Source organism: Aquarana catesbeiana, linkage group LG01 (genome assembly GCF_042186555.1).
Source record: "Aquarana catesbeiana isolate 2022-GZ linkage group LG01, ASM4218655v1, whole genome shotgun sequence".
NCBI lineage: Eukaryota > Metazoa > Chordata > Amphibia > Anura > Ranidae > Aquarana > Aquarana catesbeiana.
The window spans coordinates 949,781,533-949,800,772 of NC_133324.1; the positions used below are offsets into that span (position 1 = coordinate 949,781,533).

The following is a 19,240-nucleotide window of genomic DNA, read 5'->3' on the forward strand; positions in this document are numbered from 1 at the left end:
CCCAGATCCCGCCCCCCCCCTTGTGAATGAGTATGTACCCATTCACCTGGAGAAAAAGTGTCAATAAAAAAACACACTAGACAGGTTTTTAAAGTAATTTATTAGGTAGCTCCGGGGGTCTTCTTCCGACTTCGGGGGTCTCCTCCAACTTCTCTGCTCTCTCCGGCCACTTCTTCCCCTCTCCAGCCTCTTTTCCAGGTCTCCGGTTCTTTTCCCGCTCTCCGGTTCTTCTGCCGGGCTCCTCTGCTATCTTCTGCTCTTTTGCCAGCGGTGGCCCGGTCTTCTCCGACGTCTTGTTCCCTCTTCTCTTCTTCCGATGTTGACACGACTTATATAGGCATGGGGCGCGGACCCCGCCCCTTATGACGTCACAGTCCTGGGGCATGATGGGACTGTGAAAACCGAAAAAAGTTTGTCTGATGGAGCGTACACACGGTCGGATGTTGCCCCAAAACAGCTAATTTGCATGTTTGTTGTCAAAAAGTCTGATCGTGTGTACGGTCTTCTGGGTCTGAACAAATTCGGTGGTATCTGATGGCCTGGCTGTGTCACTGACACAGTATCTCACTAATTCTGCTGCTATCTTTATTACCATTGATTTGTATGTGTTTGTTTGTTCTTTTTTTTTTTTTTTCCCCTTTCCCTCAGAGATTGTGGTGTTTTTTGTTTTTTTTTAACATTCTGCTAAAAAAAATTTGTGAATCAGTACAGCTTGGACCTTGAAGAAGGGGACATTCCCCGAAAGCTTGTCCTGAAAAATTGTATGTTAGTGCAAATAAAAAAAGTATCACGGACAGTACTCAATTTTCTCTGTCACAATTGCACTAATACGGCTACAATCACAACAAGTGACCAGTATGAGAGAGTGAGAGCGATAACACCACATTTAACACACCTGCTCCCCATTCACACCTGAGACCTTGTAACACTAACGAGTCACATGACACAGAGGAGGGAAAATGGCTAATTGGGCCCAATTTGGACATTTTCACTTAGGGGTGTACTCACTTTTGTTGCCAGCGGTTTAGACAGTAATGGCTGTGTGTTGAGTTATTTTGAGGGGACAGCAAATTTACACTGTTATACAAGCTGTACACTCACTACTTTACATTGTAGACAAGTGTAATTTCTTCAGTGTTGTCACATGAAAAGATAGAAGAAAATATTTACAAAAATATGAGGGGTGTACTCACTTTTTGAGATACTGTGTGTGTTATCCTACCTTTTTGTTACTTTTATTTTTTATTTTTTGTCTGTTTTCATCCCTGCCAGCACCCCCACTGGCAGTCCTAGAGACCCCCGCTCTTGTGAGGCTGATCTCCCTGCAGAACGCGGATGGATCCTGGAACCTGACCCCCCAAATCTCTGCTGTCCTGGGAATATCTGAGACAGACATAAAGACCGGGAACCCCGACCAGGTATTCTGTTACTGATCATAACTGCAATATTTTATGTTTACCTGAGAAAATCATTTTTTAATTATATATATTTTTTTTATTTCTGACCATAATAAATAAAGAAAGAAAAGAAACATGCGTACTTACACCTATCTGCAGGTGATATTTGATGGTTGACTTGCAGCCTCCAAAATCCAAATCAGTCCCTGTTGGGTGGTGTCTGGTCAAGTGCTTGGCAGGAATTCAGAACCCAAAATTAACCACTTGACCCTCTGGGAGATTTACCCCACTTTGTGACCAGGCCATTTTTTGGCTTTTTAGCACTGTGTTACTTTAACTGACAATTGCGCGGTCATGCAACACTGTACTTAAATGAAATTTATATATTTTTTCCCCACAAATAGAGATTTCTTTTGGTGGTATTTGATCACCACTGTTTTTTTGTTTTACTTTTTGTGCTATAAAGTGCCTTGAAAAAGTATTCATACCCCTTGAAATTTTCCACATTTTGCCATGTTACAACCAAAAACATAAATGTATTTTATTGGGATTTTATGTGATAGACCAACACAAAGTGGCACATAATTGTGAAGTGGAAAGAAAATGAAAAATGGTTTTCCAAATTTTTTACAAATAAATATGTGAAAAGTGTGTGGGGGGGGGGGGCATTTGTATTCAGCCCCCTTTACTCTGATACCCCTAACTAAAATCTAGTGGAACCAATTGCCTTCAGAAGTCACCTAATTAGTAAATAGAGTCCACCTGTGTGTAATTTAATCTCAGTATAAATACAGCTGTTCTGTGAAGCCCTTAGAGGTTTGTTAGAGAACCTTAGTGAACAAACAGCATCATGAAGGCCAAGGAACACACCAGACAGGTCAGGGATAAGGTTGTGGAGAAGTTTAAAGCAGGGTTAAGTCATAAAAAAAATATCCCAAGCTTTGAACATCTCACGGAGCTCTGTTCAATCCATCATCTGAAAATGGCAAAACTGAAAACCTACCAAGACATGGCCGTCCACCTAAACTGACAGGCCGGGCAAGGAGAACATTCATCAGAGAAGCAGCTAAGAGGCCCATGGTAACTCTGGAGGAGCTGCAGAGATCCACAGCTCAGGTGGGAGAATCTGTCCACAGGGCAACCATTAGTCGTGTTCTCCACAAATCTGGCCTTTATGGAAGAGTGGCAAGTAGAAAGACATTGTTGAAAGAAAGCCATAAGAAGTCCTGTTTGTAGTTTGTGAGAAGCCATGTGGGGGACACAGCAAACATGTGGAAGAAGGTGCTCTGGTCAGATGAGACCAAAATTTAACTTTTTTTTTTTGGCCTAAAAGCAAAACACTATGTGTGGCGAAAAACTAACCCTGCACATCACCCTGAACACACCATCCCCACTGTGAAACATGGTGGTGGCAGCATCATGTTGTGGGGATGCTTTTCTTTAGCAGGGACAGGGAAGCTGGTCAGAGTTGATGGGAAGATGGATGGAGCCAAATACAGGGCAATCTTAGAAGAAAACCTGTTATGCCGCGTACACACGGTCGGACTTTCTATCCTACTTGGTCCGGCACACTTTCCGACGGACTTTGTCCGCCAGGTGCGCCGGACTTTAAAACGGACGGACTTGCCCACACACGACCGGACTTTCCGTCGGGCTAAGTCCGCCCGTCTTTCCGACGGACTTTCGCCGGAGTTCCGGCGGACTTTCAGAATGAACGGACTTGCCCACACACGGACAAGTCCGTTCATTTTGAACGTGACTCAGGTGCGACGGGACTAGCAAAGGATGTCAATCTTGCCGCTTTTATCGGCGAGATTGACACCTTGCGAGCCCCGTCGCGGGTCATACCAGACCCTTAGGTCTGGTATGGATTATAAAGGGAACCCCGCTACACCGAAAAAACGGCGTGGGGTCCGCCCTAAAATCCATACCAGACCCCGATCCGAGCACGCAGCCTGGCCGGTCAGGAAAGGGGGTGGGGACGAGCGAGCGCCCCCCCCTCCTGAACCGTACCAGACCGCATGCCCTCAACATGGGGGGTGGGTGCTTTGGGGGAGGGGGGCGCCCTGCGGGGCCCCCCCCACCCCAAAGCACCTTGTCCCCATGTTGATGAGGACAAGGGCCTCTTCCCGACAACCCTGGCCGTTGGTTGTCGGGGTCTGCGGGCGGGGGGCTTATCGGAATCTGGGAGCCCCTTTTAATAAGGGGGCCCCCAGATCCCGGCCCCCCACCCTATGTGAATGAGTATGGGGTACATGGTACCCCTACCCATTCACCTAGGGAAAAAGTGTAAGTAATAAAACACACTACACAGGTTTTTAAAATATTTTATTAAACAGCTCCGGGGGGGGGATCTTCCTCCGGCTTCGGGGGTCTTCTTCCGGCTTCGGGGGTCTCTCCGCTTCATCTTCTCCCGGCGTCCGGTTGGTTCTTCTCCGCTCTCTTCTCCCGGTGTTCCAGTTCTTCGGCCGGCTCCTCTGCTGTCTTCAGGTAGCTCTCTTGCCAGCAGAGGTCCGGGCTTCTGGGCTTCTTGTCTTCTTGTCTTCTTGTCTCCTCTTCCCCAGATGTTGACACGACGCTCTCTCCTGCTGGACTGCTCTCCGAGGGCTGCGTTGTGACTTATATAGGCGGAGACCCCGCCCCCTTTTGATGTCACAGTCCCTGGGCATGCTGGGACTGTGACGTTTTAGGGGGCGGGGTCAACATCACCCAGTGACCACGCCCCCTAAAACGTCACAGTCCCAGCATGCCAACCGGCCAGGGTTGTCGGGAAGAGGCCCTTGTCCTCATCAACATGGGGACAAGGTGCTTTGGGGTGGGGGGGGCCCCGCAGGGCGCCCCCCTCCCCCAAAGCACCCACCCCCCATGTTGAGGGCATGCGGTCTGGTACGGTTCAGGAGGGGGGGGGCGCTCGCTTGTCCCCACCCCCTTTCCTGACCGGCCAGGCTGCGTGCTCGGATCGGGGTCTGGTATGGATTTTAGGGGGGACCCCACGCCGTTTTTTTGGCGTATCGGGGTTCCCTTTATAATCCATACCAGACCTAAGGGCCTGGTATGCCCCGCGCTCGCCGCAATAGGAAAATTTGTTTTTCCTATTGCAGCGAGCGCGAAATGCAATACCCTGCCCTCGTGTCGTATCTGGTCCGTCGGACCAGCATACACACGAGCGGGCTTTCCGTCGGACCAGCACACACACGAGCGGACTTTCCGCCCGAAACTGAGTCCGACGGAAAGATTTAAAACTTTTTTCAAATCTAGGTCCGGCGGGCTTTTGGGAAGAAGTCCGCCGGAAAAGTCCGCCGCCGCCCACACACGGGCGGATTGTCCGGCACACTCTGGTCCGCCGGACCAAGTATGCCGGAAAGTCCGACCGTGTGTACGCGGCATTAGAGTCTGCAAAAGACTTGAGACTGGGGCGGAGATTCACCTTCCAGCAGGACAACAACTCTAAACATACAGCCAGAGCTACAATGGAATGGTTTAGATCAAAGCATATTCATGTGTTAGAATGGCCCAGTCACAGTCCAGACCTAAATCCAATTGAGAATCTGTGGCAAGACTTGAAAATTGCTGATCACAGACGCTCTCCATCCAATCTGACAGAGCTTGAGATATTTTGCAATGAACAATGAGCAAAAATGTCCCTCTCTAGATGTGCAAAGCTGGTAGAGACATCCCCAAAAAGACTTGCAGCTCTAATTGCAGTGAAAGGCGGTTCTACAAAGTATTGACTTAGGGGGACTGAATACAAATTTATCCCACACTTTTCACAAATTTATTTGTAAAAAAAAAATGAAAACCATTTATCATTTTCCTTCCACTTCACAATTATGTGCCACTTTGTGTTGGTCTATCACATAAAATCCCAATAAAATACATTTAAGTTTTTGGTTGTAACATGACAAAATGTGTAAAATTTCAAGGGGTATGAATACTTTTTTAAGGCATGAAATGAAAAAAGACTGATATTTTTGAAAAAATAAACCATATCCAATAAAAATAAAAAATCAAATTTCTTCATCAATTTTAGGCCAATATGTATTCTGCTACATATTTTTGGTTAAAAAAATCCCAATAAGCGCATATTGATTGGTTTGCGTGAACATTATAGCGTCTACAGCCCCCCCCATGTTGAGGGCATGCGGCCTGGTAAGGTTCAGGAGGGGGGCGCTCGCTCGTCCCCACCCCTTTTCCTGACCGGCCAGGCTGTGTGCTCAGGTAAGGGTCTGGTATGGATTTTGGGGGGACCCCTACGCCATTTTTTCGGCGTAGGGGGTTCCCCCTAAAATCCATACCAGACCTAAGTGAAATTGTCGCCTCCCTCTCGCGCTCGCTGCAATAGGAAAATGTGCTTTTCCTATTGCAGCGAGCGCGAGATGTACAGTACCCTGTCGCCAAGAAACATTCTCGCGGGCAGGTGTGGTAGTTGCCTTTGCGTCGTATTTGGTCCGTCAGACCAGCATACAGACGAACGGGCTTCCTGATAGGAACTGAGTCCGGCAGAGTTCCAGCGGGGAGATTTGAAACAAGTTTCAAATCCTCCTCTCCGATCAGCGGGTGCCAGTGGTCATCCATTGGCAGGCACCCGCTGATTGGCTTGTGCTGTGTGCTCCCCCTACCCCCCGAAAAGCAGAATCACATGTATACAGTGGGGATGGAAAGTATTCAGACCCCCTTAAATTTTTCACTCTTTGTTATATTGCAGCCATTTGCTAAAATCATTTAAGTTCATTTTTTTCCTCATTAATGTACACACAGCACCCCATATTGACAGAAAAACACAGAATTGTTGACATTTTTGCAGATTTATAAAAAAAGAAAAAACTGAAATATCACTTGGTCCTAAGTATTCAGACCCTTTGCTCAGTATTTAGTAGAAGCCCCTTTTGATCTAATACAGCCATGAGTCTTTTTGGGAAAGATGCAACAAGTTTTTCACACCTGGATTTGGGGATCCTCTGCCATTCCTCCTTGCAAATCCTCTCCAGTTCTGTCAGGTTGGATGGTAAACGTTGTTGGACAGCCATTTTTAGGTCTCCCCAGAGAAGCTCAATTGGGTTTAAGTCAGGGCTCTGGCTGGGCCATTCAAGAACAGTCACGGAGTTGTTGTGAAGCCATTCCTTCATTATTTTAGCTGTGTGCTTAGGGTCATTGTCTTGTTGGAAGGTAAACCTTCGGGCCAGTCTGAGGTCCTGAGCACTCTGGAGAAGGTTTTCGTCCAGGATATCCCTGTACTTGGCCTCATTCATCTTTCCCTCGATTGCAACCAGTTGTCCTGTCCCTGCAGCTCAAAAACAGGCCCACAGCATGATGCTGCCACCACCATGCTTCACTGTTGGGACTGTATTGGACAGGTAATGAGCAGTGCCTGGTTTTCTCCACACATACTGCTTAGAATTAAGGCCAAAAAGTTCTATCTTGGTCTCATCAGACCAGAGAATTTTATTTCTCACGATCTTGGAGTCCTTCAGGTGTTTTTTTTAGCAATCTCCATGCGGGCTTTCATGTGTCTTGCACTGAGGAGAGGCTTCTGTCGGGCCACTCTGCCATAAAGCCCCGACTGGTGGAGGGCTGCAGTGATGGTTGACTTTCTACAACTTTCTCCCATCTCCCGACTGCATCTCTGGAGCTCAGCTACAGTGATCTTTGGGTTCTTCTTTACCTCTTCCACCAAGGCTCTTCTCCCCCGATAGCTCAATTTGGCCATCCGGCCAGCTCTAGGAAGGGTTCTGGTTGTCTCAAACATCTTCCATTTAGGGATTATGGAGGCCACTGTGCTCTTAGGAACCTTAAGTACAGCAGAAAATTTTTTGTAACCTTGGCCAGATCTGTGCCTTGCCACAATTCTGTCTCTGAGCTCTTCAGGCAGTTCCTTTGACCTCATGATTCTCATTTGCTCTGACATGCACTGTGAGCTGTAAGGTCTTATATAGACAGGTGTGTGGCTTTCCTAATCAAGTCCAATCAGTATAATCAAACACAGCTGGACTCAAATGAAGGTGTAGAACCATCTCAAGGATGATCAGAAGAAATGGACAGTTAAATATGAGTGTCACAGCAAAGGGTCTGAATACTTAGGACCATGTGATATTTCAGTTTTTCTTTTTTAATAAATCTGCAAATATGTCAACAATTCTGTGTTTTTCTGTCAATATGGGGTGCTGTGTGTACATTAATGAGGAAAAAAAAATGAACTTAAATTATTTTAGTAAATGGCTGCAATATAACAAAGAGTGAAAAATTTAAGGCGGTCTGAATACTTTCCGTCCCCAGTGTATGTGTGATTCTGCACAGTCAGCCCGCACTGTGACAGTAAAGCTTACATTGTGCGATCAGCAAATGGTTATACAGATATGTAACATTTCAGGTCTTATATAATGAACTTCTCCTTCCCTCCTGTGCAGAACGTGGAGGTGTCGGTGTGGGTGACGGTCCTGGCGGTGATTTGGCTTCACACCACCTGTGTGGATCAGAGAGAGGAGTGGGAGCTGCTGGAGGGGAAGGCCGTCTCCTGGGTCAGGGCTAAAGCAGGTAAGTGCTCAGTGCAAACTACAGTACCATCACTGACCAATCAGAATACACCTCTTACTGAAACTACTCCCACAGGGCAAATTCTGATTTTTTTCTTTCAATAATTACATAACTTTGATCTTCCCCGTCTAGAAAATTAAGCTGTTGTGTTTTTTTTGTACAAAATGGCTTTTGTTTCTGAAATTTCACAGGGCACAGTTTTAGAAGCAAATGGTTCTTCATTACCCCCAAGGACTGGAGCACACGGGTGATTTTAGTAGTGCAATCTTGCAAGCAAATTCATTTGTAATTAATCACTTAAGCCTCGTACACACGATCGGACTTTCCGGCGGGAATTGTGTGATGTCAGGCTGTTGGCGGAAAATCCGACCATTTGTACGCTCCATCGGTCAATTTTTGTCAGATTTTCCGCGGACAAATGTTGGATGGCAGGTTTTAAAATTTTCTGCGAACAAATGTCTGTTGTCGAATTTTCCGATCGTGTGTACACAAGTCAATCGGACAAAAGTCCAAAGTACAAACACGCATGCTCGAATCAAGGATGAGCCGGAAGTGGTCGGTCTTGTAAACTCGTGTTCGTAATGGAGAATTAACATTCGTGACGTGGCAAATTATGAAATCTCCAAATGCAGCGCACAATTCTCTTCTCCTTTAATGGGATGATAATGAAGCTGCTTTGCTGGTGATACTGACGGAGTTATGGCAAACATATTTTCAAAGGCTTTTTTTTTCTAGTGATATCAAGAATAATATTATTATGTTTTTTTTTTTTTTTTTTTTTTTTTTGGTGCAAGTTACCACAACACCATTATCCCGTAGTTTTCAAGATCAAAGATACAACTATGTTGGTGTCTCTTGTTAATTTTACATTGTATTTTTTAAAATAGAACTGCCGACTCCCAAACTGTCATTTGAAGTAAAACACACAGCCAAGTATTATTCTGCACAATTTTTTTATTGTGCATTAAAAAAGAAAAAAACAAATACAATTAGACATGATATCTGCCAATAGAACTTAACCAAAAAGTGCATTCTATGCATCCAAAAATATTGAAAATATACCAAATCAAATCATTATTATTCAATCAAAAAATAAAATAAAAGCCTCATGCATCTGTCCTGCTTCAGGTCAGCAATGCCAAGAGTTGGTGAAAGCAGGGGTCCGTCATCCGGAGATAATTCCGAAAATCATCCGGATTATTCTCCTGGAGCTCCCGCAGCAAAGGCATATGACAAAATTGATCACGATTAATAAAGCAACCAATTTTTGGTCCCAAGAAATCCTCCTCCTCCTGTTCCTGGACTGGACTTGGGTCAAAGCAATAACTCCAAGGCCAATAACAAATAACACGTTATCGCCTCTGATTCCGCAACATGTCTGGTTGACGAACGGGCGTTCAGAAACAAAATGAAAAGCGCAAATCAACACTCACCAAACTTTTAATAACACGAAGTTAGCAGAAGGGCCCCAAAGGGAGGCGCTAAAGAGCTGAAATTCCACGTAGTACGTCACTACGTTTGTGATTGTTGGCCAGCAATTGTATGCCGTGTGTATGCAAGACAAGTTTGGGCCAACGCCCTTCGGACAAAAGCCTGAGGTTTTGTTGGCGAACAATCCGATCGTGTGTACAAGGCTTAAGAGTAGTGAGCAATTGCTACACATTTGAAATAAATGTCTCCACATGGAGAGAGGTGCACAAGCAAAGAATATGCATGTGTAGCGCTACCCCCATAGGAGCGGCTGGTGAATATGGGTATCTCCCGCCCTGCACAGCCAGGCACATGAATTTTCCACTCACTCTGGAGACGAGAATCAGTCCTTGCAGCTTTTTGTTTAGGGGATTAAACTTGGATATAGAAGGGTTATTATGGGATGCCCACTTGATCAGCAAATAAACTCTTCAAGGACACAAACTATATACATCCGGTATATACACACTTCTCCTTTTCTACCTCAAGCACAGACTTGCTTGTAGAACTACAACTCCCAGGACCAGCTAGCACTGACAGTTTGATCATCCAACATAATCTCAGTTAGATCCAAAGCAAATGCTCTTTACAGGCAGGGACCGCGGGCCCCTTTGGTAGTGTAGAAAAAAGAGAAGTCTAAAGCCTCGTACACACGATCGGCTTTTCTGCAGGGAATTGTGTGACGACAGGCTGTTGGCCTAAAATCCTACGGTTAGTACACTCCTTCAGACTATTGTTGTCCAACTTTCCGCCATCAAATGTTGGATGGCAGGCTAGTAAATTTTCGGCGGACATCAGTCTGTTGTCAGATTTTCGTGTGTACACAAGTCCGTCACGCAAAAGTCCAAAGTACAAACACGCATTTTTGGAATCAACGCTCACCAAACACGACATTAGCAGAAGGTGCCCAAAGGGTGCGCTCGAGCTGAAATGCCACGTAGTACATCACTACGTTTGTTGACCGACAATTGTGTACCGTTTATATGCAAAACAAGTTCCTGGCACACGCCCTTCAGACAAAAATCTGGCGCTTTGTCTGCCGAAAATTCGATCGTGTGTACGAGGCTTCAGACCCCATACACACTATTTAGATTTTCTGAAGATTTTTGTCTTCAGATTCACCAAAACCATGTAGTGTAAGGGCCTGCCTGATTGTATAAAAATTGAAACTCTTAAGGTTTGACATCATATTATATGGTTTTGGTAAATCTGAAGACAAAAATCTGCAGAAAATCTGATAGTGTGTATGGGGTCTAAGTGCCCAGCTCTCCTTTCCTGTGCTGAATATCCAAACAAAAGAACTCGCTGCTCCAGGTGAGACAGGAAGCCTAATGATATCACGGGTGCCCGCCTCGGCTCGCCTCCGCATACGATCAACACTGAAGAAATGGCTGCACTCCAAGATCCATTAAAATTCTTATTTAATGAACGAACATCCCAAGTGTTACAGACAGTTCAAATGGTAGACGCGTTTCACACACACTAACAGGTGGGCTTATTCATTACCTAAGCGCACCTGTTAGTGTGTGAAACGCGTCTACCATTTGAACTGTCTGTAACACTTGGGATGTTCGTTCATTAAATAAGAATTTTGATGGATCTTGGAGTGCAGCCATTTCTTCAGTGTTGTCCTTTCCTGTGGCTGCTGATCCTGGCACCACCTCTTCAGGCACTGCCTGCCCACTTGGCTGCAGCTGCCCCTTTCTCTAGTCCTCCTGGCTACTTCTCCACAGTCCTCCTAGACTGACTCTCCATCCATCCCAGACTGCTTGCACCCAGTCCCTTCAGGAATGTCTCTCAGTCCTCTGACTGTAACACTCACCAGCCCTCTTGGCTGTCTTTCTCCCTGGAGAGTTGCCCGGAAGTGTTCTCCTGCAGTCTTCTCCTTGCTCCTGTGCCTTCTGGTCAGGATCCCTCTGTGTGTCATGAGAAGGGTCCCTTCCACACCCAAGCCGAGACGTGAGTTCACCCCCCTCCCAGACTGGGGGGCTACTTTTTAAAGGCCTCCGATAGACTAACACTCCATCTTCCACCCAAACTCCACTGCCCCAGATGGTCTGACCCTGAGTGTTTGAGGGGGACTGCCCCCTGCCAACCCATCTGCTGGAGATTGGTCAGGGCCCTCAGAAAACTCCAGACAGCTGCTCCTAGGCCCCCCCAACTGCTTCTGGAACCTTCTCCAAGTTTTCCAGCATGCAGGGAGGAGTCACCAGAGATGCTGCTGCTGAGTCATCCAGCCTACCTGAGAGACTCAAAACCCTGACCCAGAAAAAAAAACACACAGTCCAAGCCTTGAATTTACCTACACTAACAAAAATGTCAACATTAGCACTCTAGCAAAGTCCAGGTGTACTGAAGAAAACGTCCTCCTCCAAAGTGGAAGCCAGGTGCAGGCTCAGCACGAGCAATATTGAAGAAATGGATTCTGGACAGCCGCACTCCAATAAAAGCCTTTATTGTAACGGATAGGCAACGTTCATGTGACAACAGAAGCAGGACAAACGGCTGACGCGTTTCACGACATCATTGTTGCTTAGTCATGGCTATGAATCCATTTCTTCAATATTAGCACTCTAGCCACTCTAGGGGGTGCTATACTTGCATCATACATACTAGGGGGAGTACAACTGGAGGTGTCCATAGTGAAGGATCTGGAGGGTTTTGGCAGATCATAAGCTCAATAATAACATGTAATGCCAAGCTGTGGTTTCCAAAGTGAGCAAAGTCCTTTCTTGTATTAAGAGAGTTATGGACTCCAGAGAGAGATATCATTTGTACAAATCATTAGTAAGACCTCATCTGGAATATGCAGTTCAGTTTTGGGCACCAGTTTTCAAAAAGGATATCAGGGAACTGGAGAAAGTGCAGAGAAGGGCAACCAAACTGATAAGAGGCATGGAGGAGCTCAGCTATGAGGAAAGATTAAAGGAACTGAATTTATTCTCTCTTGAGAAGAGGAGATTAAGGGGGATATGACCACCATGTATAAATACATAAGGGGTCCATATAGTGAACTTGATGGTGAGTTATTCACTTTAAAGCGGAGTTCCACCCATTTAAAAGTCAGCAGCAACAAAAAGTGTAGCTGCTGACTTTTAATAATCAGACACTCACCTGTCCCACGGTCCAAAGATGCGGGCGTACGAAGCCCCGTTCCTCTCCCCCTCCTCTCAGCAGCGCCGGCATTCTAAGTGTGGGCACCCCAGCTGTTGCTTCACAGCCGGGCACTGTGCACTGTGAATGGCTGGGCAATCTTCTGGGACCTGTGACGTGCCCCAGAAGATTGCAGGGAGGGAAGGAGGGGGGAGAGGCGATCTTCCTTCCAGTGCCGTGGCACCAGGGGAGGAAGTGGGAGCTGGGTGCCCGCTCCCCCCCCCCCCCAAAAAAAAAATGTGGCATGTCAGGGGGTCACCAGCACTTAAAGCGGAAGTTCCATTCTTGGGTGTAATTCCGCTTTAAGGTCATCACAGAGGACAAGAAAGGCACTCTTTACGTCTGGAGGAAGAGAGATTTCATCTCCAAATACGGAAAGGTTTCTTCACAGTAAGAGCTGTGAAAATGTGGAATAGACTCCCTCCAGAAGTGGTTCTGGCCAGCTCAGTAGATTACTTTAACCACTTAAGCCCCGGAAGATTTGGCTGCTCAATGACCAGGCCATTTTTTGCGATACGGCACTGCATCGCTTTAACTGACAATTGCGCGGTCGTGCGACATTGTACCCAAACAACATTGACGTCCTTTTTTTTTTTTTACACAAATAGAGCTTTCTTTTGCTGGTATTTGATCACCTCTGCGGTTTTTATTTTTTTGCGCTATAAACAAAAAAGAGCGACCATTTTGAAAAAAACACAATATTTTGTACTTTTTGCTATAATAAATATCCCCAATTATTTAAAAAAAAAAAAAGAAAATTTTTTCATCAGTTTAGGCCGATATGTATTCTTCTACATATTTTTGGTAATAAAAATCGTAAATTGTATGGCATTTTTATTATTTATTTATTTTTTTACTAGTAATGGCCGTGATCAGCGATTTTTATCGGGACTGCGACATTAAGGCGAACACATCAGACACTTTTGACACATTTTTGGGACCATTGGCATTAATACAGCTATAAAAATGCACTGATTACTGTGTAAATGACACTGGCAGGGAAGGGGTTAATACTAGGGGGCGATCAAGGGGTTAACTGTGTTACCTAGGGAGTGTTCTAACTGTAGGGGGAGGGGACTGACTATAGGAGATGACAGCTCGTTGTTCCTAGCTAGTAGGAACTCACAATCTGTCTCTCCTCACAGAACAGTGATATGTGTGTTTACACACACACGTCCCTGGTTTGGCTCTCGTTTTGGCCGCGCACACCGGCACCCCTGCAGTGCCGCCCACACCTGCTATCCCGCTTAAAGGGACTGATGTACAGCTACGACGGTTCGCGGGATCGTGCCGTACCTACTAACATTTATAGGTAAAGTCGATCCAGGGAAAATCCGATTGCCTCTCGGGGGATCAGGAATGAAGTTTATCCCCTGTTGTAGCAAATTGGATCATGCTTTGCTGGGGTTTTTCTGGAATCTGGATCAACTGTGGGTGAAGGATTGTGTATATGGGATTGTATGATTTATTTTTCTCTTCCCTTTTATTGGTTGAACTAGATGGACTTGTAATTTTGGAAACCAGACTAACTATGTAACTATACTGTATGTAATCCTACCTATGATACAGTCCTTGTATCCACAACATACTCCACAACATTATTTACTTTTCCTTTCTTTCTTTCTTTCTTTCTTTCTTTCTTTCTTTCTTTCTTTCTTTCTTTCTTTCTTTCTTTCTTTCTTTCTTTCTTGGAAAGAGCTGCACAAACTGTTGGCGCTATATAAATCCTGTATAATAATTTGCTGATGTCACTTCTGTGCTGCTCACTGTTCTCTTTGCTGGAGAATAAGCTATAAATGAGAACCTGCAGTGGTAGGATCTCCCTGCTTTTGCTTTATTCATTCTGTGTTTCTTGCACCTCCCCCGCTGCTGCTTCTTAATTATTATCCCACCAGTCATCAGATTACCAGTCTTCAAAGTAGTAGGGGGAATAACTGACATTAGGAGGCATAATTCTGCCTCCAGTATGGTGGCCAACCCCATGCAGAAAAATAGTGCAGAAGAAGGCATGATAAGTCAGCAGTGGGAAAAGTCACCAATACTGGTGACTAGTACTTTGCCTTCCTCTTGCCTTTCCACAGCTTCCACATTACCGAGTCCTCTTTAGGGCAGCCCATTAACTTTGATTGGGCTGTGAACGCATTATACACTTCACTGCAGTGCACTATTGGGCAAAATTATTGTGCTGCTTCTCCCTACCACGAGAGCAGGCATCACAAAATGGTGGACTATGGCCTGGACCTGGACCGAGCAACAGGTTTAGCTGCCTGTCTCCCCTCTCTTTCTTGCAGACTCCATCCAGACCTGCCGGTACTCCTGTCCTCTGCCCCATTGTGACGCTGACGCTGTCATTGAAAGAGAAGCTCAGTGAATATTGGAGCCAGAAGGCCATTACATGCATATGCTCATAACTCTGAGCAAAGGCTTAATACAGAACAGGCATTAGCACGCATGCGCAAACATATTAGCATGTGCACGAGACAAAATTTGCATATGCGCTTGAGTGTGAGCACGTGCACACGTACGAGCACTGGTGCCAAACAGCCTATCTAAGCTGGACTATAGCTTTAACAGATTGCTGTGTGGCCTTCAGCTAGTTCCTGTTTACCGTGCGCCTTGACCTGCTATATCTGTCTACCCGTACTCGACCCAGCTTTCCCTTGACCAATCTCTGCATTCCTGTCTGCCTACTGTGACCTCGGCTTGTACTCTGACCCTGCTCCTTTCTTGTGCTTCTGTGCCTCGCTGCCCAACTGTGTACCAACTCCGGCCTGTATTTAGACTCCGCCTTTGCCTGATGTTCCTGTACCTTTGCTGCCTGCCTGTTGATGACCCTTTTGGCTTTTGTCCTGACTACATTCCTGCCTACTGATAAAGCTTTACAATGTTCCAGTTCCTGGTTCCTGCCTGGTAATCCACGGTCATCTGCTTTTTGAAAACCTCAGCTGGCACTGCCTGTTTTACTGGCTCTCATGCCACTAATGCCACTCTGTGTCCTCACACTTCCTGTCTTCACTATCAGGTTGTTGGACAAGAGGTGCAAGAGTAGCCCTTATTACAACTCACTATCCACCAGGTACCTGACAGTTATCTTCACAGCAGGGCGGAGGTCGGGAGTGCTGGCCGGTCTGGATAGAGGGCAGGAGCAGACCCACATTTCAAGTTACCTTGCAGCAATTGGTTGCTGTGACACGGGGCGGTTCTAGCAACCAATCACCCACTAGTGTTCAGAAAAACTGTAAAGCTCCCGCCCTCCATTCAGACCTGATGCACCTCCTGCCACTTCCCTTGTTGTGTAAGGTAGGACTGTATGCAATGTAAATGGGGACACTGCTGTCTAAAGGGAGGGCTGTAATCTAAAGCGGGGCTGTAATGTAAAGGGACTGTGATGTAATTGGTTTGATTTGATATGTAAAGGTGGGTGGGGGCTGCATTGTAAAGACTGGCACTGTGTAAAGGGGAGAGGGGGGAGGGTAGTGATGTATATGGAGAGATTGTGATGCAAAGCAGGGCTGAGATATAAAGGTGGGCGCTGTGATGTAATGGGATTTAAATTAAAGGGGGGGTGGCTATGATGTAAAAGAGGGTGCTGTAATATAAAGGGAGATGTAATTTAAAAGGTGATACTGTGATGTAAAAGGGGGGACTTAGATCTAAACGAGGGCTGTATGGGAAATGGGGGGGATGTATTGTAAGGTGGAGCTCTGTGATGTAAAGGGGAGACTATAAAGGGGGCTGTGATGTGGGGACTGCAATATAAAGGGGACTGTATTGTAAATGGGATCTGTACTGTAAAGAGGAGCACTGTGATGTAAAAGGGGGACTGCTGTATAAAGGGGGGGGGGGCTGGCACTGTGATGTAACAGGGGGGACTGCTAATGAAAAGGGGAGGGGGGCTGTATTGTAAATGGGAGCAGTACTGTAATGTTAAGAGGAGCACTGTGATGTAAAGACGGGGGGGGGGGGAGTGATTTAAAAAGGAGCTGTAAGGTGGGCTGTAATATAAAGGGGAGCACTGTGATGTAGATGAAGGGACTGTGATGCATAGAGGTTTATGATGTAAAGAGGGGCTGTGATGTAACTGGCGGACTGCAATATAAAGGGACGGGGCTGTAATGCAAATGGGAGCTGCATTGTAAAGAGGGGGCTGTGATATAAAGGTGAACACTGCAATGTAAATAAGGGGACTGTGATGAAAATGGGGGACTGTGATGCATAGGGGTTTATGATGTGAAGGGGACTGTGATGTAAAGGGGGGCTGTGATGTAAAGGGGTGGACTGCAATATAAGGGGGGGGGGGCTGTTTTGCAAATGGTAGCTGCATTGTAAGGAGGGTACTATAATGTAAAAAGGAGCACTGTGATGTAAAAGGGGGACTGTGATATAAAGGGGAGCACTGTGATGCATAGGGGTTTATGATGTAAAAGGGGGCTGTGATGTAAGGGGTGGATTGCAATATAAGGGGGGGGGGCTGTTTTGCAAATGGGAACTATAATGTAAAGAGGAGCACTGTGATGTAAAGGGAGGACTGTGATGTAAAGACAGGCCGCTATAAAGTAAAGGGGGGGACTCTGTGACATAAAGGGGGGTTGTGATGTAAATGGGGGGGATGTTGATGTGAAGCGAGGACTGATAACACTGATGTAAAGAGGGGACGGTGATGTGAAGGGGGAATGAGGACAGTGAGTAAAAGGGGTTGTGATGTGAAGGATCTGAGTCACAGAACAAATATGAGATTCGGACCTCTGCTGGAAGAATATTTTACTGATTGGACCTCCCTGAATTTGAATTCATTACTCCTACACTAGAGGATGCACAGGAGTACCTAAAAGGGGAGACCGCTGTAAAGCATCCTCCCATCCCCCTATCTGAGCTGTCCGGCTGTTTATGCACAACGACTGAAGGGCAAGTGGGTAATAAATAAAACGCTGTATTTCATTGTGTCCTTTATATCTGCCCAGAGTTCAGCTCGGTGATTCTAAAAAGATGAATTCCAGATTGTTAATTTATCCCCCATTATTCTGCATCCGGAATAAATAAAAGTGACAATTGATGTGTCCTCAGGTTCCTCTCTGGGGGAATTTGTCAGAGTCGGGAACGAGCTGCTGAAATCCTCCGTGGACCCCAAAGTGTTCGGCCTGTAAAGAGGAGACGTCTGGAGTAACCAAGATGGCGGAAGGATTCTCCTGATGGATTCTGGAATCTTCCTGGAATGACGCTGCATCTCCTTTTTTACCTAACCAGTTTTGTGCCTTTGTACTCCGCTCCTCTATCTGTGAGCGATACCAAAGTTAGATGTGTCAAGTTTACTATTTAGGGAATAATAATGGTTTGCACTATTTACATGTCTTTGTTCTTTACTATTCTGCATACTCTGCAATGTTCAGAGAAGTACTTTTCTGCAGTATTGTTTAAAGGAATAAACCACTTTATATGTTTCCATTGTCTGTATATCTAATAAAGTCATAGCGGGGCTCCCCGTTAAACTGGAATACCTCTCAGTGTAGTAATAGAGGCCGAGGACTTCTCCCTTCCTCACAGTCTCAGTATTAATCGGAGATGCTTTGTCCCACTGAGTGTTCTTTCAGATATAACACTGCTTATTAGACATGTGCAATTGGTTTCGCTTTTTAACGAATTTCAACAAATTCATAAATATCCAAATTAACGAAAACCCGTTTAACGAATTATTCTGAATTTACAAATTTACGAAATTCGGAAATTCGAAAATCTGAAATAATAACTATTAAATTATAGGTATTGGAATTTCCTTTTAAATTTGTCTGTTAGTGAACGTGACGAATACGAATTTATCCAAAGTTACGAATTATCCGAAAATAACGAATGTCACATCTAAACAAATGGAACGGAACAAATTAATAAATAATAATAATAAAAAAGTTTTTTTATTACTATTATTGTTGTTATTTATTATTCTTAATTCATTACGTTCCATTCATTTAGATATGGCATTCATTATTTCGGAAAATTCGTAACTTCAGATAAGTTTGTATTCTTTACGTTCACTAACAGCCAAATTGGAAAGGAAATTCCAATACCTATAATTTAATAGTTATTATTCGTTATTACAGTGGGGACGGAAAGTATTCAGACCCCCTTAAATTTTTCACTCTTTGTTATATTGCAGCCATTTGCTAAAATCATTTAAGTTCATTTTTTTTCCTCATTAATGTACACACAGCACCCCATATTGACAGAAAAACACAGAATTGTTGACATTTTTGCAGATTTATTAAAAAAGAAAAACTGAAATATCACATGGTCCTAAGTATTCAGACCCTTTGCTCAGTATTTAGTAGAAGCCCCCTTTTGATCTAATACAGCCATGAGTCTTTTTGGGAAAGATGCAACAAGTTTTTCACACCTGGATTTGGGGATCCTCTGCCATTCCTCCTTGCAGATCCTCTCCAGTTCTGTCAGGTTGGATGGTAAATGTTGGTGGAAAGCCATATTTAGGTCTCTCTAGAGATGCTCAATTGGGTTTAAGTCAGGGCTCTGGCTGGGCCATTCAAGAACAGTCACGGATTGTTGTGAAGCCACATTAAGGCCAAAAAGTTCTATCTTGGTCTCATCAGACCAAAGAATCTTATTTTTCACCATCTTGGAGTCCTTCAGGTGCTTTTTTAGCAAACTCCATGCGGGCTTTCATGTGTCTTGCACTGAGGAGA

General features: G+C 45.2%; 1 protein-coding gene across 2 annotated transcripts in view; it reads left to right on the top strand.

The window, feature by feature from the left end:
* Positions 1 to 17,989, top strand: part of LOC141121560 (von Willebrand factor A domain-containing protein 5A-like) — a 70,767-nt gene extending 52,778 nt beyond the window's left edge. For both annotated transcript variants that reach the window (XM_073611205.1, XM_073611197.1), the window contains exons 18-20: positions 1,273 to 1,418; positions 7,802 to 7,928; positions 17,616 to 17,989. In XM_073611205.1, coding sequence (XP_073467306.1) covers positions 1,273 to 1,418; positions 7,802 to 7,928; positions 17,616 to 17,695 — 353 coding nt within the window. In that variant the 3' untranslated portion in view covers positions 17,696 to 17,989. The remainder of the gene's footprint in view (positions 1 to 1,272; positions 1,419 to 7,801; positions 7,929 to 17,615) is intronic.
* Positions 17,990 to 19,240: the final 1,251 nt, after the last annotated feature.